This window comes from Hippocampus bargibanti, linkage group LG02 (genome assembly GCF_051943395.1).
Source record: "Hippocampus bargibanti isolate YZ-2025 linkage group LG02, ASM5194339v1, whole genome shotgun sequence".
In the NCBI taxonomy this organism is placed as follows: domain Eukaryota; kingdom Metazoa; phylum Chordata; class Actinopteri; order Syngnathiformes; family Syngnathidae; genus Hippocampus; species Hippocampus bargibanti.
This window is the reverse complement of record NC_142735.1, coordinates 14,610,001-14,637,287: the sequence shown is the minus strand read 5'-3', so window position 1 is coordinate 14,637,287 and position 27,287 is coordinate 14,610,001. Positions and strand designations below refer to the sequence as shown.

General features: G+C 42.6%; 1 protein-coding gene across 1 annotated transcript in view; it reads right to left on the bottom strand.

The window, feature by feature from the left end:
* Positions 1-27,287, bottom strand: part of efnb1 (ephrin B1) — a 73,264-nt gene continuing 45,977 nt past the window's right edge. The window contains exons 3-5 of the mRNA XM_088989555.1: positions 13,455-13,547; positions 7,681-7,797; positions 1-3,390 (exon numbers count right to left, since the gene is read on the bottom strand). Coding sequence (XP_088845681.1) covers positions 2,996-3,390; positions 7,681-7,797; positions 13,455-13,547 — 605 coding nt within the window. The 3' untranslated portion in view covers positions 1-2,995. The remainder of the gene's footprint in view (positions 3,391-7,680; positions 7,798-13,454; positions 13,548-27,287) is intronic.

Below are 27,287 nucleotides of genomic sequence, written 5' to 3'. Positions count from 1 at the left end.
CAAGTTCCATGGGAAAAATTTATTTCTCGATATGCAGTATTTTCCAAACTGGCGGAACGTTGTTGTTCCATTGTAGTTGGTGCCGATAGGTTATGCTGAGTAGCGGCAAAAAAGAAAAAGAGGAGGCAAAATAAAAACTGAAATCAAATATTAAAATGTGACAGTAATGATTCAAACATAAAGAAACAATTTTAACAGCTTTTGCTTATACACGCACATTGAAAAGTAATACTGTGGCTTTGAACAATATCAGAAATCACCCTGCAGTGAGGCTCAGAGCGAGCAACATCCACGTGCTAAATTCCAAGGATGACAGGGGCTGAGCGGCAAAGAAAAAAGTAAAACAAAGGACAGTCTGGGAGATAATGAGCGGCGGAAAGCAGATGATTTATTGGTCACGCGGCGGCCCCTTTTCTTTTTCTTCTCGTCTCACCTGCGCGCGTGCGCTGATTAGAACTGAGTTTCATCTTTCATTCTTTATATCGGAGGCGGAAGTGTAGGTAACTCGTAAAGAGTGGATTTGATCAAAGGATTTGTTTGCGGGGTTAAGTGCTACTTTGCGACGCAAGGAGGATGTTGTCACCTGTGCTTGGAATGAACTCTCCTTTTTCAAAGACGCTCAGTGTCACAGACAACAAGAAGCATGTCGAATGGCCACGTCAAAACTCCAAACGGCTGTTTTTGCAACACTTGTGGTAACAAAGACAAGACTGGAAGCTGCAAAAGACGACAGCCTCAGTTGCGACAATATGGAAAGAAATGAAAGGAGACATCTTGCAAAGCGGGACGAGGAGTCTTATAAAACACACTTTAGAAAGACAGCTATTTACAAATACCCTCCATTACAAAAAAAAACCAAAACAATCAAATTTCTTTTTCTTTTACTTTTAAGCAGTGTTCAGGTGAAATTACATCTTGAATCGGGCTCCAGGCATGTATTTACATTTCTCTTTTAATGTTACCGCCTCGATTTGAATAACATTAAGTATGGAGGAAAATGAAATATGGTCTGCGGTGATGTCGTAATGACTCCCTCGGCTGGTGAAGGTGGGGGTACGTTGATCCAAAAGCAAAATATTTGATGTGGATGTTTTTCGCAGAGGAACACCGAGGCCCGCGTGCTGAGTTAAAACGCAGGACCGCAAAAGCCCAGGCAGCTGTTTAGATTGTTAACTCGGGGGTTAACGACACGCAAGAGTCTTTCCCGAGCTCCTCGAGCGGGGCTGCCTTTTAACTCAGCAGCTAACGTCCGTGGATGTGGCTGTAGATGATAGGTGCCTCTGACGGTGAGTAAACACCGAGCGGCCGTCTGACCTTGAGATCACTTGCACCCACCCGTCAGCCTCAATGTGTCAGTGTGCGCACGTGTGCGTCAGCTTGCATGCGGAGGAATGGCTGTTCTCTCCATTCACACATCATTATGTGACACCGCTCCTTAACTTTGGCTGCCGCGTTGCGCAGAGCACCTATTTCCTGTCCCCAAACAGGTCGGCTACAAACTACAAAATCGTTTGCACGATGCACGCACTCGCACCCGCAATCTGCAAATATAAGCAATTACCTCTGACGCGACATGTGCGCTCCAGCTGCGTTGCGCACAAATGCTAGCTCCCGGTGCCGCCGATAAGTGAGATGTGGTATCTCGACACTTTCACGGTGGAATTTTATGTGCAACCCCCACCCCAATTCACACCAGAACCAGAGTGAGTCTGCCAAAAGAAAAGCACTTTAGCTTTCCGTCCCCCTTGCAAATTAAAGTCGACTCATGAGGACATTTTCTCCTCCCCGGCTGGCGAACGTGGCCATGGAAACGGCACATTTTAGTCTGAACTCCACTGACTCATCGACTGAAGGCAGCCAATTGGCAGAGGACGATGGTGTATCCATCTGTGGTTCGCCATTCCACTTATATAGGATAACTTGACTATGTAGGCCATCCTCGCCTTAGCACCAAACTGCTTACTTGCACTGTTGCGCCACAAACTAGAGAAAACACATTGCAACATGTCTGTTGCCTTAAAAAAAAAAAACTCCATGCGCCTCAGAATTAATGATATCTTCAAGCAAGCAAGTGGAATGCCGGAGGAATTTGGTGTCTTGTTATTTAAGCTTCCGATAGGTCCTTCAAGGTGCAAGGTCTAGACTTGCCTAAACACATCCACCCACGCGCGCGCACCCACACGGGACACACCCTAAAATACACACGGGTAGGTCATAAATACCAGAGTAATGGCAAAGATCATATTAGGGGACTATTATGGGGGGGGGGGGGAAAGACACACACCTCGATACCAACCGCGCAGGTGTCTATTGGAGTGGATCACACGAATGGTGCAATGAGTAATAATAATGATCATCTATTCAACTCTATACATTGTGCACTCGTAGGAAAAGTCTAATAAAATACAACTGCTTTGTGAACTGAATGGGGGAAGTCCTCCATCAAAAATAGTAAGGCAAATATCCGAGGTACGAAGGGGCAGGAACACAATCTGTCACACACGGTGTCCGATACCTGAGCTATCTGGAGAGTTTCCCGGCCCGGCTTGGAGCGCCCCTTTGACACACGCGAGTACGCGCAGCACAAACGGCCTGTTCTTGGTTAGTGTGAAACGTTTACGCGTTGTGGCATCAGGGAGCGCGTTTGGGGTTCATTCAAAGGGGACAGCAAACCGGAAAGTTCCATCTTTTGATTGGCTCCAGCCACCCTCGCCTCCGACGCTCAACGGAGCACAGCGGGGAGACGGGCCGGATGGGCGGCAATGAGAGGACGAAGGAAGGGTGGGGATTTCCAAACAAGCCAAAGAATAACAAGCCACAGAATAAGTTTGTCCCTCCTCAGTCTGATGACCGGATACGGGTCAGTGCGCATCTCTCCAGATTTGTGCAGCAGGTGGTAGAAATAACACGGACTCGGAGGAACTATCGAGTCCCCAAAACACAAAACGCTGCATCTTCCAACAACAGAAATAAAATTGTCCTTTGCTGTTTGGGGTCAGACTTTGTAGTAGATGTTGGCGGGGCTCTGAGGGGGCATCTCCTGAACGATGTAGACCGGATGCCCATAGTCGCCGCTCACCTTCTCATAGTGAGGGCAGTAGTTGTTCTCTGTCCGCAGCGGAATGATGATGTCACTGGGCTCCGTGCCGGCAGTGCCCCCGGGCATCTTGGGATTGGACAACGTGCTGAGTGACAGGGCGGAGGGGCGGGGCTGCGAATGTGTGTTTTTCCTGCCCCGTTTGCGCATCTTGATGAGCAGGATGACCAGGAGGATAATGAGCAACACGAAGATGATGCATCCCGCTCCGATGGCCGAGAACACCGCCACTTTGGAGCCCAGGATGCCGTCCGAGTTTGCTGAGGAACCGGACTCGTCCTGGTTCATGGTGTCTGTGGACAGAAGGAAAGAAAGAGTGCTTATCGGGGGGGAAAGAAAAATCCCCCAAAATGTTACTGGCAGACCTGAACTGGGAAAAAAGAAAAAAAAGTGGCCCTGCATTTTGGCTTACAAAATTGTGACTGCAGTATATTCAAATTTCCATTCGGATTAAAATATTGCTATTATAATTTATTCGGGTCGTTTAAAAAAATACTTTAATAGATATAGTTTCATTTGTAGAGTTTAGAACACAGGTGTCAAAGTCAAGGCCCGGGGGCCAAATCTGGCCCGCCACATCATTTTATTCGGCCTGCTAAAGTCCAAACCAAAAATTCAAATTGTCCCATATAAACCACAATAACAGTTATTATTCTTGGCTTCAGATTTGAAAACTACGTATTCATTATTTTGTTGTGTGTTCTGTATGTAATATGTGGAGGAGATGAAAGATTCTAATGGTTTCCTCAAATTCATAACGGCTCCACAGAGGAAACCATAACTAGAATGTGGCCGGCAGCAAAAAATGAGTTTGACACTCCTAGTTTAGAGTATGCAAGAATTGAGCTTTAAATTATTGAAATTTTGGGGTGTTTTTTTTAGTTTTTTTTTTTTTAATAAAATACAACAAAATTGGGATAAAAACTAAGAGGAATACCGTAATGGTTTTTTTTGCACAGTTGAGAGGACAAACAATCTGATGAAAAGCGAAAAAAGTTTTTGTGTCACCCGGAATGTTAACGAGCTAACCAAAACAATGATTGTTGCTGCTACTAAAAAGCACTTTTGAATAAAGGCCAAAGATTGACATACGTATGTCAGTGGTCAGCAACAATTGAACACGTTGACAAGGGAATTTCAAAACATCCGATCTGTATCCTGTATTTATTTTAAAACAGCCGCTTGTGGTGATGGTGGTGGTGGGGGGGGGGGGGGGTGGCAGGGAGGTTGTGGAGGAGCTCAAATGGGAAGGGGAACTGGTTCTTGGTGGGGGTTGTTACTGGACATGAAAACGAATGATTGGCTCCTCCGGTGACTGAAATCGGAGAAGCAAATCTCTTTTCCATGCATGCGTGCAGCTGCCGGCCCGTCCCCCACCCCATTACCAGCAGCACCATCCCCTTACTGTCCACGAGCCTCCATTCCAGCAACATGTCGGGAAGCCTCTCCTGAGATCACCGTGCAGATTGCCATCCTACCTAATGACGATGTCTGCACACTCGACTGACCACTGCACACTTAACCATTGGCGGAGGGGCTGAACGCTGCGCCTTCAAGCTAATGACAAGTAAATGACACGACTGAAAGCTGCCGTTACCTCGCCTTATCGGTGCAATCAGAGAGGCGCGGGCGGAATTTCATACATTCTGCGCACAGCAATGTTGGAACGAGGCTGTCAGAAATTTCATTCCAGAAATAACAACTCCTCAAGCCACGGTGACACTTCCTTCATTCCACCTTTCACCTGTTCACTTGACATAATCACTGGTCTAACAGAGGAAGACAGCTAAAAGCCTGAGTATACGGAAAAGGGATAGCAGTGAAATCTTTTTATAGAGCAGATAATGTCAACTAAGTAATTATTGAATAAGGGCTGGATTAGTGCATCGATGGTGTGTGTGCGTGTGTGTGTGTGTGTGTGTATGTATATATATATATATATATATATATATATATATATATATATATATATATATATATATATATATATGCCCTTTTGATTAAATCATGCAGGTTTAATACATGAATCTAACACTTGGGAAGAAAACTCTTGGGATCTGTCCTACTAAAGGCAGCTGTTCTTAAAGCGCCATATACAGTAAAGTCTCGTTATATGGATATTCTCGGGAGTCGGAAAAAATATCGATATAACCGGACTACGTCTGTGTAAGCTCTCAGTCGTACAGGAGTGGTCCATCGATGAGAAGGTTTCTTCAGCCGTCATCTGTACAAAAGTGAAGGTTTCGGACGTTTCGCCTCCTATCCAAGAGGCTTCGTCAGCGAACTAAAGTCTGACTGGTCGTATCGGCCCCATTTATATATCCCTAATTCTCAGGCAAAACAGGTTAGGCAACTTTCGCAATGCTGATGAGGGTCGTTATGCTGATGAGGTGATACCGGGGGGAGTGGGTGTAATAGGCCAATCGTTAGTCAGGAATGTAGGAACAATCAGTGGGGCCACAGGGGGGGGTCCCGCGCCCCCCCCCCAACCTGAGAGTAGGGACCTATCATAGCTGTGTCCGGCGCCACCAGGTCTGGACATTAGGGATATATAAATGGGGCCGATACGACCAGTCAGACTTTAGTTCGCTGACGAAGCCTCTTGGATAGGAGGCGAAACGTCCGAAACCTTCACTTTTGTACAGATGACGGCTGAAGAAACCTTCTCATCGATATAACCGGACTATCGATATATCTGATCCTGCGGCATGTAAATTTTCTCCTTGCGTTCATAGAAATAGTATCGTAATAAGCAGTACTATCGATATAACCAATATCGATATAACGCGACTTTACTGTAATTCAATATGTATTGTATTGTATTGTATTGTTTGTGCAAAAACAAGAGTAAACAGAAAAGGAAAGCAAACTGTTCTACTAACTGGGCACTACGTCTGTGTAAGCTCTCAGTCGTACAGGAGTGGTCCATCGATGAGAAGGTTTCTTCAGCCGTCATCTGTACAGATGACGGCTGAAGAAACCTTCTCATCGATAACTGGGCACTAGCATTGTATCTGCCAACCACTGTTAAATTGCTCGAATAATTTTACACATTGTGGTAGGACTATATTAATTAATTCATGAGATGTGATTTTTCTTCCCAACCCTGGGATGAAAAATGTAGGCTCAAAGCAGTGCCACCATAGCACTAGAGGCGGCAGGCAGAACATTTCCACTTGTGTAAACGTTTTTGAAATGCCCACAAAGAAATTATGGGGAAATAGCCTCCATTCAGCAAAAAAGATAACTCCCAAAGGACCGCAAATACTTTATCACGGGCAACCGACCACAAACTTTTTTAAATGTTTAAACAGCACAAATATAAACTGAAGTCAAATATTAAAATCAATTTCAATTTAAAATGAGAAAAATGTTCCTTTTTAAGAAAAACAAACAAAGCAAAGGAGAATTCAATAAAGGCTTAACCGTTTGAGTGAGTGTGACAAATAATAACCAAATGCACGATAAGCGAACCCTCACGGAACCCCAACAGGAATAAACACAAATGCATTCCCTTAAAATGATCCCAAGTGCGCTGTAAGGTTGACAGTGTTTACACAGTTCCTATATGATGCTCTTTGAAATATGAAGTGTTCCGCTTCTGGGAGCGGAAGAAGCTTACTTAGCGACGTCACCTTTGACAAGTGGATTTTTCTTTGCATATTGCTCAGTTCAGAACACAATGCTGGCATTTGCCACATCAGTTTTTCTCATATTGGTGCCCAGATGGAAGGACTGCCCAATCAATCAGCAAAAAAATAATCGCCACCGAGGTAATGGCCTGTGCAATATCCGTATTGCAAAGACGAGCAATACAGTTCATATTGTATGCCAGTCAGATGCAATCTTAAGGGTAAAACTGTATACAGTATTTTATTGCATTGGATAGCAAAAAAATTAATTTCTTAAGTACATGTAAAATGACTTTCAATATCACAGTATTCAACACTCATATCACATATTTTTCCAAAATCAAGGAGCCCTGGAGGATGGGCATATATGTCCAATTGTGGGACATTGGGTGAGCAATCGAAGGAAAAGGAAACATGCAGTTGCTGCCATTTTTTTAGTAACTTAGTAAAATGTTAGTTGGCTTTTTCACTTCCAATTCCATCACTTCAAATTTAATTTTTCCACTGCAAATTTTTCAAGAGTGAAAACCTAAAGTGCAAAACACCCTTCACGATGGTGGTCCCCAATACTTTTGAGCAATATGTTAGAAAGTCAACTTGCAAATTTAGCATCTGCTTCTCATATGGGATCTTAGTTCAAGTGTAGTAGTCGTAGATCTCATGTGATACGCTCACCAACAGAGCGCACAATTTAGCACCCGCAATTTGACATTGTCGAAAATTAGGCCGTTAGTGTGATGAAGTGCAGTTAGCTCGACGCAGCTGCAACACAGCACTTACAACTAACTAAGCTTCATTACTTTTTTACAAATGTGTTAGAGGCACCCTGTAGGTGGAGATGATTTTGTATTTTAACGTGTACTTTGAACAAAAAGTGTATTATATAAAAACATTTATGATAATCACATACTTACATTGGAGCATCGTTTAAAAAACAGAATGTGTGTTTACCAGGGTTTCCAGGCATTTCAGGTCCCATTCGGTTCGGATCTGGTGGATTTGGACTTGACTCTGGTATGGCGTTATCTTGCGGATCCTCTGGTACCGCAGGGTTAACTGCATTTGGAACTGGGGGGAATAAAAAAAGAAGTCAGCCTTTGGGAGTGCACATATGCAGCGTCACAATGACACAGAAAGTAATCACCGGTGTGCTGTTTTGTTATTTCTTTTATGTTCAGACAAGGTTATCTTTGCACGGGCTCAAAGTGTCTTCGAAGTCGTGATGAAAGAACAAAAAGCGAAGGATCTGCGTCCTGTCGCAAAAAAAGAAAGCTTACATCTACATCGGCAGACATTTCTAACACTGAGACACACCCGAGGGACACACACGGTTGAACACACAAAACTCGACTTACAATACACTTAAGCATGGCAGAATGAGGCTGAAGTAGTTATATATTAACTTTTTATTGCTTTACATTATTCATCACGTTAAAAGGCCGTAATATGTCTTATTTATTGCGGCGGATTTAAGTCTGCCTGAAAAGAGGCACACTTTTGAGGAGGAGGAGGGCAAAAGAAGCCGAGCAAGAGGAGGGGTCGCTCTGAGGGGGACGCCAGGGAAATAGATAGTTTATCAGTCTGTCTGTCGTGATTTCAACTTGCTTACTTTGAAGTCTTTGTGCGGTGAGCAACGGTGGGTCAGCCGCGTGGCTTTTACGAGAACACGGGCGATAAATTCTGAGCGGGGCCAGCCGCACGGGTGGCGCGTTACAATATCGCACCGTTTGCCTGCATGCGCTTCGGGCCTGCTCGGGGGATACGTGTGAGGGCTCGTGTTTGGGAGCAGGCAACTCCCTCGAGGCAAGCTTTGCATGTGTGCCGCAATGGTATGTGTGCATCTTCTGCACTCCGCCTCGGCATAACCGATAATGAATGTGGGGAGCGAGAAAAGAGGGAAAGTAACAAGTACAGTATATGGGTTCACGGTGGCATCCATTTTGTTTGCATACACTTTTAACACATTTGTCTCATTCTTGCTCAGGCCACCACTGCACCGCGATGCCGCTTCGGGTGAGCAGTGCCGTGAGCCGCGGAGGAGTGTCAATAATTGATGAGCGAAGACAGCAGTACCAAGCGGAAGCATTCGCACATCATGGGCGACATGAGGGGACACACTGATCTGATTCACTTGCCTCGATAGTTTTACGTTCGCAAATGAGCATGTGCAGCCTGTTTTGCTGCATGTTCTGACCCATTTTTCCATGCGTACCGCTGACATTTCCCTGAGCTATTAAGCAAAACTACCTCTGAAGTGCCAAGCAACCAGAAGGAGGGAGACAGCGAGGAGAGGAGTGCGGGGTTGTTGCGAGAGACTATGATAAAGCTGCAGAGGCTAGGAAGGAGGGAGGAAGCAGGTTGCGTGCAAGGAGGTGAGTCAACATATTTCCAACGAGTGTGGCGGCAGACAAAAGAGTCGTCAACCGTGGAGGTTTAGAATTTGGACAGATCCTCTTCGAAAAAGACGCAATTCAAAATCATTTCATCAGGGATGATTTGCCGCTAGGTGGCTCGCAATAAAATATTGCGCATGTTGCACACGGCGTTGGGTCACCAAAGCGCAACCCGTAGAGCAAAGTGTATGAGAAGGAGGGGGAGACATATGGGAGATTTGGCTTCAGGAAATGTTGGCATTCGGCTGCAGAGACAGAGGGGATGTGGATTAAACACAATGACATCTGGGGTCAAAGCCAAGTGCGGTCCACTACCTGGGGAGTTTGACTTTGAGTCAATTTTATAAGCAAATTCAAAATACAGATGACATCAAGATCATGAATTATCCACAAACCGGTGGAGGCAGTTGACCGCACCACCCCTCGTCCATCTGCTTCTTCTTCTTCCCTATTTCAGTTTGCTTTCTTTAAAAATAGAAGCGTGGCCCATATCAAACGTGTTCAGAGATCGCGGCTTGGTGGAGCTTCATCTTATGAGAATTAAGTTGGATTTTGTACTCGACGTAACGCTTTGTAATTAGATGAACATGACGTCTTTTAATATTTCACTTTATATATTAGGGGATGTTAAGAAAATTATATACCTTCATGCTGACCCCTAACCACTTAAAAAACAACATCAAAAAGCCCCGTTGTATGTGGAGTGTAAGACGGGAAAATAATCTGTTATTTACTACTTAAGTCTTGCTGTTTTTGATGCCATATTATGTCATCATTTTGCCTGAAAAAAGAAAGAATAAAATGCCGCTGCTCAATCATCATTTGGACACAAAGCAACAATCAGTAGACTACACTTATTTTTTAAACGCACCGATAAACGAATGACATCTGACAAACTGCAATTGCTTTGAAGTGCATAATTAATTTGGAATGTTCAATGTCACAGCATCTCGATGCACGGACGAGGAAGCGGGTTAGACTTTACAGTCTGACATCTCCAGTGAAGACGACCCAGACAGAAAGTGCATTATCTCAGTGTTTAATGAGCACGTCAGACCACACAGCAGGATTTGGCTGCGGGGCAACTAACTTGACTGAAGCGTTGGGGAGGAGCTGCCGGTCTAACTTGCCTTTTAACATTTAACATTCAGTCGGGAGTGTCCCATTTTTATTTTTCACTTATTCTCTTTTTTTTTCATCAATGAAATGAACTAAACAAATGTGTAACACAAGGGTGTCAAATTCATTTTTTTTGCCGCGGGCCACATTGTAGTTACGGTTTTCCTAAAAAAATAAAATCTGACTTAAATCTTTTTCAAACCAGGTTGTGAGTGACAGACCGCTTTGAACCGTTTCATGAAATAAGTACTGAAGATGGCAACAGCCCAGAGCAAGGTGAACACAAATGAACTCAGAAAAAGTTTCCTTGAACTGTGCTTGAGTCAGATGTTTGCTTCTGACTTCCATTAAGTTTCCAAATTTGTTTTCCCCTTGCTAAAGCCGTAAAAGGCTCAGCTTGCCCGGACTCATGCAGCTGTGTTGTCTTTTGGTTGTAAGATCTCAGCCTGCAGGATGCTTAAAGTGACCTACATGGAAGAATAACGCAACGACTGCTTGTTTGCTAAATGATTGTGGGCATTTTTTTCTCTGCATCGGCTGAATTTGCTCTGACTCCGACCTTGCTAACATCAGCAGCTCATTAGATTCGATTTTCCAATTGACTGCCATGATATACCGCACTAACACACACCAGCTTCTACAATCATGTTTTTTTTAAACATGCAAGTCCCAATTCTTTTTAGGCAAACCATCATCATTGCCGGAAGATCCCGCCCTTAGGTAAACAGTGTGCATGCGTCCGTGTTCTAAAGCCACCGCGTGTTTACACCTTTGAGCGCTGCACCCTGTCAAATTCAGGATACATGAATCTTCTTTGTAAGTAAACTACGGGACAGAGAGAATTTTGTGTCCAAACATATTCAAAGAAAATTCCATAATTTACAGTATTTTTCTCTGGCTCCCACTGACCACTTATTCACAAGTAGTTTTGAGAACGTTTCATAAAAATTAAGTTCAGTTGCTTGAAAGGACATAAAGGAAATCCTTATCTTAAAAAGAAGGCTTGATTTTTTTCCCAGGGAATTGAAACAATGATTTTATTAAATGATAAAAGTCTGCCACAATTGTTGTTGGTTTTTTTTTTTTGGCTACATTCACATTGTGAATAGCAGCAAACTTTCTTTGCTTGTCCAGAAGCAATGCTGAATTCATTATAAGGAAGAACATACTGTAGCTTTGCCGTAATGGAATCGATTTATTGTGCAGACCTCAAAAGTCAATGTCAAAGACTACAAATATATTAGAAACATTTACGTTACGCTACGTTAATATACTTTTAAGGTCACGGGCCATTCCCCCTGCCTCACATGCATCCTTCACAGAAGCTAATTCACTTCCAGTTCTTTTTCAGTTTAGCACGTATGATTTTCTCACCAGCATACAGACACATAAATAATTGTTTTGCTGTTCAAAGTGGGACGTTCTCTGCTTTAAAGTGGTTATAGCCAGACAACTGTGAAAAGTGCAATCAATCACTCCAAGCACTTAATTCTTTTCTCATCATCCTTTTGTGAATGTGACATTCGTCATAAATGTAGCTTATTTTCCGCCATGCAGGCAATGATTGCCAACATGGGAACAATCTCACAGTGCACTGTGCAAGAAATCCAGCCAAAACTTTTGCAAGCTGGCTGCTTGTGTCTTCTGTATGACTGTGTGTAATATAATTGTAATACGTCACCGCACTGATTCACAGATTAATATTTATTTATTATGTTTGTAATTATAAATCCTTATTTGTAACACTAAGTGAGAGTTCCTTGTATATATTTATTTGTTTTTTTAATGAAGATATGTGATTAAATATATATGGTTTAAGTTTCTACTGCGACTTATTAATGGTTGAGAAATAAGTCTCGAGGTCTTTCATAACCAACATCATCATTGTGGAGCGATATATTGCCCCGGCGCCTCGGCGGGCGAGTGGTTAGAGCTCCGACCTCACAGTGCCGAGGTTGCGGGTTTGATTCTGGCTCCAGCCTCTCTGTGTGGAGTTTGCATGTTCTCCCTGTACCTGTTTGTGTTTTCTCAGGGAACTCTGGTTTCCTCCCACATTCCAAAGTCATGCATGCAGGTTAATGGAACTCTCTAAATTGTCCCGAGATGTGTGAGTGTGGGCATTGATGGTTGTTCATCACTGTGTAACCTGCATCCGGGTGTGCCTGTTGCGTCACACGCGTGTATGATTTTCAAGTGCGCCTTTCAACACTTTCATGTCTTTCAATTCCTTGATGTGCGTATCACCCTGACGCATAGCACACGCTTGCAAATTGTATAAAAGGAGCTGTCGCGGGACAGAGAGATTGGGCGAACCACGGGGCAGAATCATCTCAGACTCACGCCCGGCTCACGCCGGGCGTCGGACGGACATCACGGCACGACTTGCTCAACTCCACGCCACGATCAAGCTCTGCGCGTCACCTGCCTGGGAGATCTGACAACGAACCTACTTACAAATAAAGAGAAACATCAAACTCTTTATGCCCTGCCTCCTGCCCGTAGACAGCTCGGATAGGTTCCAGCAACCCTTGCCACCTTTGTGATAATAAAGCGGATCAGAGAATGGATGGATAAATTGTTAAGCGTTTGTATGTCCTTTAAAGAAAAAAATAGTGGGATTAAATGATCAGCTACTAACAATGATTTTACAATGGCTTTGTAGAGAGAGTAAAATGTGCTGAAATACATACAACAGAATGTTTATATAGAAATTGTAGCATAAAAATGAAGATCATCCTATGCCATGCATTTAATGTACATTTTCTCCTCCATTCTCTCTACTGCTTAATGTCACTTGGGGAACAAGTGTGCGAAAACCTACTCTTGTCTTCACATAAACCCCAACCGAGTCACTAGCCAAAAGGAGGGGAAAAATAGGCCAACAAGTCACACCCACATTTAGACCCATGGACAATTTGGAAAATATATCATGTCTGTGAGTGTGTGTGTGTCTGTGTATATATAAATATAGATGAGGAGAAGGACAAGGACATTTTTTAGCTTTTTCAGCAATTGGGCGTATGTCACAACAGGACTTGTGTGACCACACTGACATCGGAATAAAATAATTTTAAAAAATGAAATAGGAGAAGCCTTGTCAGAGTCACGCTCGACACACATAGCGATAAATGAAAATGTCACAGCAAAGTGAAACATGGCTGTTAGGCATCAGCGGTGCATTATGTCTTACATTGGAGGTGCGCACACATTTACCTTGTCCGACTTTCATGATGACTTTCATGGCTCGGCTCTTGCAAACGCCTTCCTCGCGGTTCTCCAGGCCCTCCACGGTGCCATTAGAGGTTGCTGATGGGGGAGAAGCAGATGAGGAGAAGGACAAGAATAGGGAGGAAAGCAGGGGGAGTTGAAGAAGATGGAAAAATGGGAAAGATGACACAGCGGTTAATGAACATGTCAATAACACACAGAACATATCAATATTTACGACAAGCGCTGATTAGCCGTTCCAGTGATAAGCCGTTCTCAACCTCGAACAAGTACCAACTCCAAAAAAAAAAAAAAAAAAAAAAAAAAAAAAAAAAACTGGACACTTGTAAATATGGGTTGTTGCAATATATCTAAATGCATTTCTTGATTCTGCACTATGTACAGTCTTGTTTATAGAACGGTTTTTGCACATCTACATTTGCACAGTATACAGTTGACATTTTTATTTTGTTATGCTTAGAATATCTTGTTTTCTATCCTTTCACTCCCACCCCAACCCCATCCCTCTTCAATTGCTGCTGTGGACTGCAAATTTCCCCATTGCGGGACGAATAAAGGTATTCTGATTCTGATTCTGATTCTGATTAACACATTACATGAATGGAACGACATTAGAATGAATGAGGAGGTTGAAGAGGAGGCCATTGTCAGATTGGGTGTGTGTGTGTGTGTGTGTGTGTGTGTGTGTGTGTGTGTGTGTGTGTGTGTGTGTGCGTGCGTGCGTGTGTGTGTGTGTGTGTGTGTGTGCGCGCGCGCGTGTGTGTGTACGTGCGTGCGTGTGTGTGCGTGTGGTGATGCAAGTAATTGACTATTTGTCACCGTGAGACCCACCAGCCAGCTTCCCTATTCAGCCATGGCCTGCTGGTAGCGCAGAGGCCTAAATGCAACAATAATATTTGTCTGTGGACATATGACATATGTGTCCAGTTGTGTAGATTGTGAGTGTCAACTTTGGTTTTCAAGTATATGTTGTGCTCTGACATGAGCGAGGGGCTCAGGGTCAAGGGCTGTTTATTCAATGTCACGCTCACTTCACACACCGTGACACAATTGGCTGTCTATTTTAGGGCCCATGATAATGACCTGGGGAGACGGAGTGTTACGCTGACCTTAACATTGAGTGGATATATGGAAGGCACTGTGTGTGGGTGTGTGTGTATGTGCGTGGGCGTGCATGCATGCGTGGCATGGAAGCTCTACGGTTGAAATTTCCCACATGATTTCCATCTCTGTTTACTCTGTTGTTCAAACATACTCCCTTCCCTTGAAATAGTTTGTCAACCTTTTCGGCCTTAACCTCCCGAGACTTTTTCTTCTTCCTTTTTGTCCACTTCATTGACTCATTCTTTTAAATTGTATTTAGATTCTTTCTCTCACCAACAAGCAAAGCATCAACATTCAAATGAATGTATTTATTACGAGGAGATGGCGTTTAAAATAATGTTGGTACAGAGCCCGTGGCAATTCAGTTTGAGATGGTCGAGTACACCATTTTGTAAAATGTTGACAGGAAAAATTTGCACCCCGTTTTGCTGCTCTCAAAACTTCAGTACTGTGATACAATACCAAAAGCATGGCGTATAATAAGCAGCCGCTGTGTTTATATGTGGAAAAAAATGTGGTACAGCCCTATTATAAGACTACACACTAAAAAAAAAAAAAAAAAACTCGCCTGTGGTCTGAGGTGGTTTTAAAATAGTGATTTCTCACCCAAAAGCCTTCTAAAAATCATGTAAAAAAACATAACATTCTTTAAAATTACAACTGAAATTAAAATCTTGCATATTAGGTCACTGTTTTTTTGTGTTCGTCACAGGTTTGTGTGGCCAACTGTTGCCTGACAAAGTTCATGGGGCAAAACAAGCGGAAGGCTGTACCCGGTCATCTGCAAAGAAGGCATAGAGGAAAAGGAAATTTAACAGAGACACACACAAAGAAGGTTACACCAAAAACAACACTAAAATTACTATGCAACTTTAGTGATGTAAAACAGATTCATTTCTTACAGTATGAATCACTGATCTGGAATGAATATAAACTACAAAGAAGAAATCAAGAAGAGGATAACTTAAAGGCTTTGTGTACAATCAGTTGCTATGTACAGTCGGGCCTAAAATGGATTTTCCCCATTTCCCCAACATACCCCGACTTGGGACCAATCCGCATGTTATTGGTCGATCGCGTAGTTTAAATCAAGCCGAGGTTGTCAAAGAGCTGGAGGCTGGTTCCATGCACTGAGCTCCCATGTGAATTATGACTACAATCGACAAACAGTTTAAATTGCGCTGTATCAAATGGGGTTAAAATGTGCCTCTGATGCTCTAAAAAAACGAATCTTTTTGATGTGTGCTTTGGTGGTGCTAAATATAATTAACGTTGAATTTGTGTTGCCTTGATGAGTTTCAACTTTGCAGTCTGACAAAATAGAAGACAATAAAATAATATGTTGCAAGTGTTACTGTTGTATGATGAGATCTAAATTATGAAGCGAGCCACAACATTTATTTATTAGGTTAGCCATAGTAGGTGGTAATTTGTGCAAATTAATGTTATGACGCCACATAACATGTAAATCCCGCGACAACAAAGACTCACCAAACAATAATTGTTTGTGAAATAAGATGGGATGAACCAAGTTTTGATGACCGTTTTTCCGGTGTATAAGACACACTTTAGTATAAGGCACAACCCCAATGAATGGTTTATTGTAAACCTCTTTACATATATGAGGCACATCGGACGAATGAATGAATGAAAAAAAATGTTTCCAAATAATACGTAAATATATTGGATTGGATTGGATTTGCCTTTATTAGTCTCACAGTGGATAAAAGTTTTCCAAAAATAAGGCACACCACGTTATAGGGCACGGCAGTAGAGGCTGGGGTTACGCACTACTTCTACAAGGGGAAATGGGTGGCTGCTGACAATGAAGGCTTTTGGGTGCGCCTTATACACCGGAAAATACAGTACAGTGGGGCCTCGGTTTACGAACACCTTACCTTACGAACTTTTCAGTTTACGAACGTTAAATTTATGAAAATTAAACCTTGGCATAAGCACTACTTTTCGCGATACACACCCCCCACCATGGCTAGCGGAGTAATCTTCGGTAGAAGAACACCAAAGCACACGACCGAACAGCACCCCAGCCGGCCGGCCCACCTTTCCACACCTCATTTCTCTCCTTTCTCTGAATGCAAATGTTGATCGCCTCCTAGGAGTTTTTTACAGATAATTTTGCTGTTATGGGACCGAAAAAGACAACACCACAGGCTCGTCGTGTTCAGCCGAAGAAGACACAAAACAAGATTACAGTCGAGGAGAAGAAGGAGATAATTGAAAAACATGAACGAGGTGTCCGTTTGTGTGATTTAGCGGCCCAGTACGGATATGCTCAGTCAACCATTGCTACCATTCTACGCAACAGAGAAGCCATCAAAGGTGCGTCTGTTGCAAAAGGTGTTTCCGTGCTGTTAAAGCGACGGTCTCGGGAAATCGAAGAAGTTGAAAAACTTCTGTTAATTTGAATTAACGAAAAGCAGCTATCCGGCGACAGCGTGAGTAAAGCAATTATATGCGAGAAAGCACGGCTAATTCACTCAGATATCGCCATGCGACAACCTGGAAGTTCGGCGCTTATTGAGGATTTTAAAGCCAGCAACGGATGGTTCGAGAACATCTGAGGGCGAGGAGGAGGAGATGGTAAGTGAGCGCATCAAGGCAATGTTGGCAAAGTGGAATGATGTGCAGGCTTTTATAGAACAGTTCCATCTAGAAAAGACTGTGGCTATGACAATCATCAACATGATGAACGATAATGTAATGCCTCAGCTTCGTAAGACCTTACAAGTCGAAAGCAACAGGTGTGAATTAAGAGGTTTTTAATCAGCAAAAATGATGAGGAGTCTCCAAAGAAGCAAAGAAGAGAAGCCACACCAGAGGTTGAGTTACCAACAGTCCTTATGGAAGGTGACTCTCCTTCCATAAGCCGTCAACGACCATCATAAAGGTAAATAAAACTTTATTTTACAGTACAGTTTACCGTATTTTCACGACCATAAGGCACATATAAACGTCTCAGATTTTTTTCAAAATGTGCGGTGCGCCCTGTAGTGCGGACGTATTAGAGACCACCATGAGGAGGACGTAGTAGGGAACATGAGGGGGGATGTGTGGGCGTGGTTTGTGTATAAACGAACAGGTATGTGCTTTATGCAGACCATTGCAGCTCATGTATTTTGTTTTTCTACTTTCATTCCTTTCATCACTTTGCTGCTGTGAAATGTAAATTTCTCCACTGTGAGACTAATAAAGGCATATCCAATCCAATCCAATCCAATCCAATTGCTGTTTTAACAACCCTGAAAATGTCAGCATTGCGAAAGTTGCCTAACCTGTTTTGCCTGAGCAGGCTATTGTATGAACGATCCAAATTGAACCTCACACCACCAGACCGGTTTAATGAAGGATTTTGTTGTTTTATAAGAATCGCCTCTTTTACCCCCCTTTCAAACCATCTATGTTCTTTCGCTAAGATTTTAACCTCATTGTCGTCAAATGAGTGGTTGCTAGCTTTAAGGTGCAAATGTACTGCCGATTGAGGCCCACTAGTATTATCCCTGCGATGTTGATAAAGTCTTTTTTTGAGAATTTGTTGAGTCTCCCCAATGTACTGCTCTTTACAATTTTCATTCTTACAATGTATGGAATAAACTACCTTACTTTGTTTTTCATTTGGTAGCCTATCTTTTGGATGCACTAATTTTTGCCTTAACGTGTTTATCGGTTTGAAATAAGTAGGAATTTTATGTTGCCAAAGGACTCTTTGTAATTTTTCCGAAACTCCTGCAATGTACGGTACTGCTACTCCTCTCCTTTTAGAATCTTGAGAATTATTGGTTTCGTTCGCTATTCTTTCTTTCTGACATTTGTTGAATGACCACTGAGGGTACCCACAGTTAGTGAGTGCTCTCCTGATATGTTTTGACTCCTTTTCTCTACCTTCAGTGCTAGTTGGTATTAGTTTAGCCCTATGCTGGAGGGTTCTGATAACTCCTAGTTTATGTTGTAAAGGGTGGTTAGAGTCAAAAAGTAAGTATTGGTCAGTGTGCGTAGCCTTCCTAAAGACTTCTGTTTTTAGCGCTCTGTCCTCTTTTATAATTACTTTACAATCCAAGAAGGCTAGTTGGTTCTCTTGAATGTCCTCACGAGTAAATTTAATGTTGAAGTCTACAGAGTTGAGATGATCTGTGAAGGATTGAATTTCTTGTTTCTTAATTATGACAAAAGTATCGTCCACATATCTAAACCAGTGTCTAGGTTTTGTCCCTGGGAAGGATGTGAGGGCCTGTTTCTCCATCTCTTCCATGTAAAGATTAGCCACTATGGGTGAAACTGGTGAGCCCATAGCACAACCATGGATTTGTTGATAAAATTTTTCCCGAAATTGAAAATACGTAGTATTAAGGCAGATTTCTAATAATTGGCAGATGTGATCGGGTTTCAGTTTGGTTCTTTCATGCAGAGAAACATCCGCCAGCAGCCTCGTCCTCACCACTGAGACTGCTGCTGGGGTTGGGACAGATGTAAAGAGAGAAGTCACATCGTATGATGCCAAAGTTTCCTCAGGTTCCAATATGAGGTCTTTGATCCTCTCTACAAACCCTGTGGTGTTCTCTACGTGGTATTCTGTGTTACCAACCAACGGAGCTAAAATAGGAGCTAAAATAGTTTTTAAATATTTGGCTACAAATATTTGGCTACATTGTATGTACGACCTGTAAATATGTATATGTATGTAAAATATTACTATTTTGCCAGCAGACAAGGGCAGATGCACAGTGCTGCTCAACACATTGGATTATGAAGACAAAATAAATAGGTTAATCAGTGATTCTAACACGTATGAGCAACTAAAAAGGGACCCTTCCAATAGATACAAGAAAGAAATGATTGACTGTCTCCAAAAGCTAGAGAAAGGAAAACATATAGACAAACAGATGTATTTTAGATTATACCCGGGAGAGGCCACGCCATGTATCTATGGCCTGCCAAAAATACATAAAGAAGGGTTCCCCCTCCGACCCATTGTTTGTAGCATTGACTCCTCTACATACAATGTAGCCAAATATTTAAAAACTATTTTAGCTCCGTTGGTTGGTAACACAGAATACCACGTAGAGAACACCACAGGGTTTGTAGAGAGGATCAAAGACCTCATATTGGAACCTGAGGAAACTTTGGCATCATACGATGTGACTTCTCTCTTTACATCTGTCCCAACCCCAGCAGCAGTCTCAGTGGTGAGGACGAGGCTGCTGGCGGATGTTTCTCTGCATGAAAGAACCAAACTGAAACCCGATCACATCTGCCAATTATTAGAAATCTGCCTTAATACTACGTATTTTCAATTTCGGGAAAAATTTTATCAACAAATCCATGGTTGTGCTATGGGCTCACCAGTTTCACCCATAGTGGCTAATCTTTACATGGAAGAGATGGAGAAACAGGCCCTCACATCCTTCCCAGGGACAAAACCTAGACACTGGTTTAGATATGTGGACGATACTTTTGTCATAATTAAGAAACAAGAAATTCAATCCTTCACAGATCATCTCAACTCTGTAGACTTCAACATTAAATTTACTCGTGAGGACATTCAAGAGAACCAACTAGCCTTCTTGGATTGTAAAGTAATTATAAAAGAGGACAGAGCGCTAAAAACAGAAGTCTTTAGGAAGGCTACGCACACTGACCAATACTTACTTTTTGACTCTAACCACCCTTTACAACATAAACTAGGAGTTATCAGAACCCTCCAGCATAGGGCTAAACTAATACCAACTAGCACTGAAGGTAGAGAAAAGGAGTCAAAACATATCAGGAGAGCACTCACTAACTGTGGGTACCCTCAGTGGTCATTCAACAAATGTCAGAAAGAAAGAATAGCGAACGAAACCAATAATTCTCAAGATTCTAAAAGGAGAGGAGTAGCAGTACCGTACATTGCAGGAGTTTCGGAAAAATTACAAAGAGTCCTTTGGCAACATAAAATTCCTACTTATTTCAAACCGATAAACACGTTAAGGCAAAAATTAGTGCATCCAAAAGATAGGCTACCAAATGAAAAACAAAGTAAGGTAGTTTATTCCATACATTGTAAGAATGAAAATTGTAAAGAGCAGTACATTGGGGAGACTCAACAAATTCTCAAAAAAAGACTTTATCAACATCGCAGGGATAATACTAGTGGGCCTCAATCGGCAGTACATTTGCACCTTAAAGCTAGCAACCACTCATTTGACGACAATGAGGTTAAAATCTTAGCGAAAGAACATAGATGGTTTGAAAGGGGGGTAAAAGAGGCGATTCTTATAAAACAACAAAATCCTTCATTAAACCGGTCTGGTGGTGTGAGGTTCAATTTGGATCGTTCATACAATAGCCTGCTCAGGCAAAACAGGTTAGGCAACTTTCGCAATGCTGATGAGGGTCGTTATGCTGATGAGGTGATACCGGGGGGAGTGGGTGTAATAGGCCAATCGTTAGTCAGGAATGTAGGAACAATCAGTGGGGCCACAGGGGGGGGTCCCGGCCCCCCCCACCTGAGAGTGGGGACCTATCATAGCTGTGTCCGGCGCCACCAGGTCTGGACATTAGGGATATATAAATGGGGCCGATACGACCAGTCAGACTTTAGTTCGCTGACGAAGCCTCTTGGATAGGAGGCGAAACGTCCGAAACCTTCACTTTTGTACAGATGACGGCTGAAGAAACCTTCTCATCGATGGACCACTCCTGTACGACTGAGAGCTTACACAGACGTAACCCTGAAAATGGCAAAGAGACATGGTTATGAAGCTCAGTTTAAACTGAAGGCTTTCAGCTACGCCGAGGAACATGGGAATCGAGCCGCCGTGACATAATATGCGGACATAAGGCAAGATGGCCGGAGTTGGAGGAAAGATTCGAGCAATGGATCGGTGAGCTAAGAGCGAGCGGAAGGAGCGTTTCGACCCACTCAGAGCAGTAACACTAGCGGAAGAAATGAAAATTGAACATTTCCAAGGAGGTCCGTCTTGGTGCTGGCGTTTTATGAAACTGTGCCATTTTTCCATCCGGACCAGGACTACGGTAGCGCAGCAACGGCCGGCGAATTATTCTGAAAAGCTGGCGAAAAGGCTTCGTTTCCTGTTGTGCTTGGCTGCCATGCTAACGGAGAGAAACTCCCGCCGATTGTGATTTTTTAAAAGAAAGACTTTGCCTAAAGAGACATTTCCAGAAGGCGTCATTAAGGCAAACGAAAAGGGCTGGATGTTACGCCACAGTTTGCCAATGGATTGTGGATGCTTGGGCTAACGTGTCTGTTGGCACGGTGGTTCGAGCTTTCGGAAAAGTCGGTACCGGTAATGTGCTCTTTTTTACCATGTCGACGCCTATTGAGTGATGATTCCAAAATGTTAGTAGTTTGTAATTAATAAATAAAGCACTACCAAACTCAGTTTTGCTCCCGATCTGTTTTTTTTAAATACGCAAACTTGTATGCCTGTGTGTTGTTGTGAGGCGGACGTACGTATGACAGTAGAGGATATGTACCGGTATATAAAACTTGCGCCCTATCAGCCGGTGCACTCAATGTGTAAATTAAATACAGAAATGGCACACATAAATGAGACTGCGCCTTTTCACACGGTGCGCCCTTTCGTCGTGAAAATGCGGTATTTCTTTAATTACAGTCCTTATGGAATGTGACTCTTTCCAAACAGCAATTCCTCTGACCTCCGACCTCCAACGCCATTCCACCAAGCCATCAACGACCATCATAAAGGTAAATAAAACAACTTTATTTTAAAGTACAGTTTATTTCTTTAATTACAGTCCTCATGGAATGTGACTCTCTTTCCAAACAGCAATTCCCTCTGACCTCCGACCTCCAATGCCATTCCATCAAGCCATCAATAACCATCACAAATGTAAATAAAGTGATTATTATACAGTGCAGTGTTTTTCTTTCATTACAATACAATAGCACATTTATTATACATAGTATAAGGTATGTTGTGTGTAGTTTTAAGACTTATTTAGTTGAAAATTATATTTTATGGAAACCTGGGAACGGATTATTCTCATTTTAATGGTTTCCGATGGGAAATTAATTTTTGGGATACACACTTTTCGCCTTACACACTCTGTCTGGGAACCAATTAAGTTCGTAAGCCAAGGTCTCACTGTACATTGGAAAAAAAGCATTCACACAGAGTGAATCTCTAGGCCAATTATTGCATTTGTTCCATTTGGTGTTTTATATTTTTCTATTATTTACGCCGTAGTAGGGAGCCAATCAATCAAATTGAGAGAGCCTCTGACAGGTTGGTGAATTTGCACTTTAGACATCTCAGCTCGCAAAGTAACACTATAAATTGCAAAGTTTTGTCACCAACACAGTCCAAAGGGTCAAAAAGGACATAGCCAAGAAATGTCTTAGCGCTAGTGCTCTGAAAAATAAACCAAATGGAGAATTAGTTATACCTTAATCAGTTTTGCAATTCTCGCTAGCAAGTGGTTCAAGGTAACTGTTGATACAATTTATAGGGCCACACAAGGTATAGGTGTGTTTCTTAGCGATAAGAAAAATACAAAAGTCAAATCAAGGTTACTACCTCCATCATTATTGCCTTTATTTTTTTTCTTGGATTGGAATTTTTATGATTGCTTTCAATGCCATGCCAAGAGCACGCCAGGGCAACTTTTCGAGACAGTGAAGCCTCTACGTCGTCTTAATGTCTTGGACATTGATCATCTTAAGTTATCCATTTTCCAACCCAATTTACATCTTTAGAGTTTTTACCCTTCCGGAGCCAAGTTAAAACACAAAAGAAAAATGAGCTCTTTGGAAAATGAGTTCAAAGGCACTTGAATAATCACTCTAAGAGTTGAACGTCATGCTCTGAATTTTATATCCACTTGGGGAGAGCAAATCTTCCCAGCGTTAACTTGCATCTGTCATCTAAATTAACTATTCCTTCGGGTTGGCCGAACAGGTTCACGCATTACTGATATGGCATGATGATAGCTCTGCCCTTTGAGGCATCTGTTTGGTCTAATAGCCGCAGGCGGGCTGGATTTATGAAGAGATGATCACTTGAGATGTTGTTTGTGTTCGAGCCATTTCAAACGTCAAATAATTCCAGGCTTTAGTCAAACAGGAGGAAATAATAATCTGATTAACTGTGTCCACATACAACCACCTTTCCTTGTGTGTTGTTCTATGTGAAGCCCCCCTTTTGAGTACCGGTACTGTATTATTCAAGACAGTAGTCAGCAACAAGAAACAACTGGTGACTCACCAGTTGTTTGTGTGTGCTTGTTGCGTCACACGAGTGTATGATTTTGAAGTGCGCTTTTCAACACTTTCATGTCTTTCAATTCCTTGATCTCCTTGATGTGCGTATCACCCTGACGCATAGCACGCGCTTGCAAATTGTATAAAAGGAGCTGTCGCGGGACAGAGAGATTGGGCAAACCACGAGGCAGAATCACATCAAAGTCATCTCGGGCTCACGCCCGGCTCACGCCCGGCTCACGCCGGGCGTGGGACGGACATCACGGCACGACTTGCTCAACTCCACGCCACGATCAAGCTCTGCGCGTCACCTGCCTGGGAGATCTGACAACGAACCTACTTACAAATAAAGAGAAACATCAAACTCTTTATTGGCGAGCTAGCCAGGAGCATTTTTTTCCCTCCTCCTCAGCCCAATCAACTCTCCAAATGGAAACACCCAGATTTCCCAGCCCACCAGTGGTGAGCACATAGTGTACATGCTCGCAAAAAAAAGAAGAAAAAAAACACTCAAAGTTAAACACTGTTCATCATTAGAACTTGTCAGATATCACAATAGTTACTTCTTGATCATGTGGAGATATCTCCCAGAAAAAGATGGTTGCCAGCAACGGCGCTGACACACCACCACCAGACTACACAACGAGGACACGCTGTCAACTTTTCATCTAATCGGAAAGCCTCTCAGTCACTCCATCATCTCTTTCTCTCTTTCCAATTTTCCTCCTCGTCTAATATTCTCTGGCATTTTGATTCTGTCCCCGCACATTGATGGTAATACCAAATCAGGATTTCCAGATAATAACAGTTTGTCGAACATGTTGTGTTTTGGAAAAGGGAAAGTGGGGAATTGGGTCTGGTCGAGTCTCCACTGAGGTAAAAACACAGCAGGAAAAAGAGAGGGGAAAAAAAACTCCCATCCTTCAGCTAATGATTTAATGGTGGGGAGAAACATATTAGCAGCCCGGAATTGTAAAAGAGGTGGTCATCGCATGAAGACGTGTTGCTTTTTAAAATAAAGCAGTCAGTCCTAAAGTTGTTTATTCAAGTCTGATTTAAGGCTTTCCTTGTGGGTGTGGATGCTTGGCCGCAGAGTGACTGATGGGAGAACAAAAGATCTACAGCTGCTGAAGTCATAAGAGAAACATGGTGCCAAATGTCGATGATGGGAAATATCTAAAGTCCCACGCCGGAGCCAAGAAACAGCCTAACGGGGGGAAAAACTGACTTTGAACAAAGCTTTCTGTTCCAGTGCTATACATACACACATTATTTTGTGCGTATAAAGTAAAATGAAACTTGTAAAGTCCAATGCCCCTGAGGTCGCAAATTTCGAATGTGTCAGCATTTTGAGCTAGATCTTACATCAGCAAGTATCAAAGATTACTACCTTTGCAGCCATTTTGCTTTTGATTAATTTTTGTGGCTTTGGCATTTCCCCCCTAAAAAAAGATTTATTCACTTCAGAATGTCACGTTTCGGAACGTCATTGGAAGCAGTAAAACTACAGCCTTAACCTAATTTTAATTTTAATTTTAAAATTTGTCACAGGGCGACACAAGCAGTCCATCAAAGACTACAAAGGAAATGTGCGACAGAAACCAACTGCCGAAGCCAGCGGCCACTTTTATAGTTTCTCTGCTTCAAATCAAACATTAACAGACATGAAACCGGTACGCGAGATGTGGATGGCGATGTAACGTGCTGACATCACTGTTATCACTGGGTCATTAGGTCACCTCTCGTATATTTTTATTTAGTTGTACATTTCCAAAAAATGCAACCTAATACCAAAAACATTTAGTTTTTGGCATTACTTCATAACTAAAAAAAGTCACACTAGCAATGTAGCTACCGTGCTGCACATCATGAGCTGGTTGTGTTTTTGTTTTTTTGAGCAATGGACATAAGGGGGCAGGGTCAGGTAATAAAATGAGGCTACATTCAAATCTTGCTATCAGTCGGGATACAAGCTTTCTTATCCTATTGTATAAAAATAAAATCTTGCTTCCGACTTTTGCCACAGTTTTTTTTCTCTAAATCAGAATCAGAATCAGAATACCTTTATTCGTCCCACAATGGGGAAATTTGCAAAGGAAAAAAGTTGCAAAGGAAATACTATTGTGCAAACTAACCCGATTAAGTATCTCTGGACAGATACATGGTACACATACCTGTCAACCTTGGCTAATAGCTGCCCTTATAAACGATTACAATTTCTGTATAAAAGATGTAATACGCCGGATATTATTTGAAATGATAAAAAACTAACACATGCGGAAATGCAATCTGACCGTACGCGGCGATAAAAAATATATAAGATTGGTGATTACTTTTGCTGGTTTGCCGTGACAATAGAAGCAATTGGGGGCAGCATTGTTGTTGGCTACCAGCAGTTGAGACCAACTGGATTTGAGCGAAAGTGGTCTTTGTAAGATCAGTTCACATTTTTTTCCCGTATAAACATTGTAGTACGCCGTACATTATTTGAAATGATGATAAAAACCGATAAAATACGGGGAAAACGTATACGTTGACAGGTATGGGTACAGCAGTCAAGGAACGTTAGCCAGCTGCGACATCGCCATAAAGTTGCGATGGGGTCAAACATTAACCTCTCCAATCAAGATCAGAAAGCCTGCTCACAAGTTAAAGTAGTCCCGTTAACCGAAAGTCTGCTCTTCAAGAGCGAATTAGTTCGCTACAGTTCGTGATGGTTTCTTCAAGCATCCCAAAATCATGCACGATGCGTTGAATGGGCAGCTCAACTTGCCCCTTGGCGTGATTGTGAGCATGATGGTTGTTTTTCTACCAGTTCAGGGTGTTCCCCGCTTACTACACGAAGACAGCTGGGATAGCCTCCAGCACACCCGCGACCATTTTCAGGATGAGTAAATTAGAAAATGGTTGGTTGTTTGATAGAACTGATTTACATTTTTCAGCCCATTTGCCCAGCCTGACGGATGGCACAGTAGTGGATATGAATCACAGTTACATGTACACAAATGCACAAGATTCATTTCAATCTTTAGGATATGGAAGATCGAGTGAGCCCTCCCTGGGGCCCTCCAAGCAGAAGAGTGAAATGCGTGTGAGAGATGCTAAGCAAAACGTCACCATCTTAGGCCAGATTGTGATGCACTGCTCTATATTTATTCTTAGGTCTGCTAAATGAGGTCACTCAGGTGGTATTGCTGAATAGATTCCCTATCTCCAACCTGAATCATCGACTGCTTATTATTCCTGTCCGGCCCAAGGGGCTCGCTTCCATACAGCGCAGTGGACTGTCAGTGCAGTGTGCAGCATCTGCCCAATGGAAAGAATAAGAGGATAGACACAGCCCATGCGACAGACATAGAACAGGTTGTATAATAAACAAGTGAATGAGAGGTGACATTCATTGGCTACCTTTCACACAGTGCCCCCCTTTTTTCCATACCATCACCACTACTACTGCTCTCAGCATTCAGACT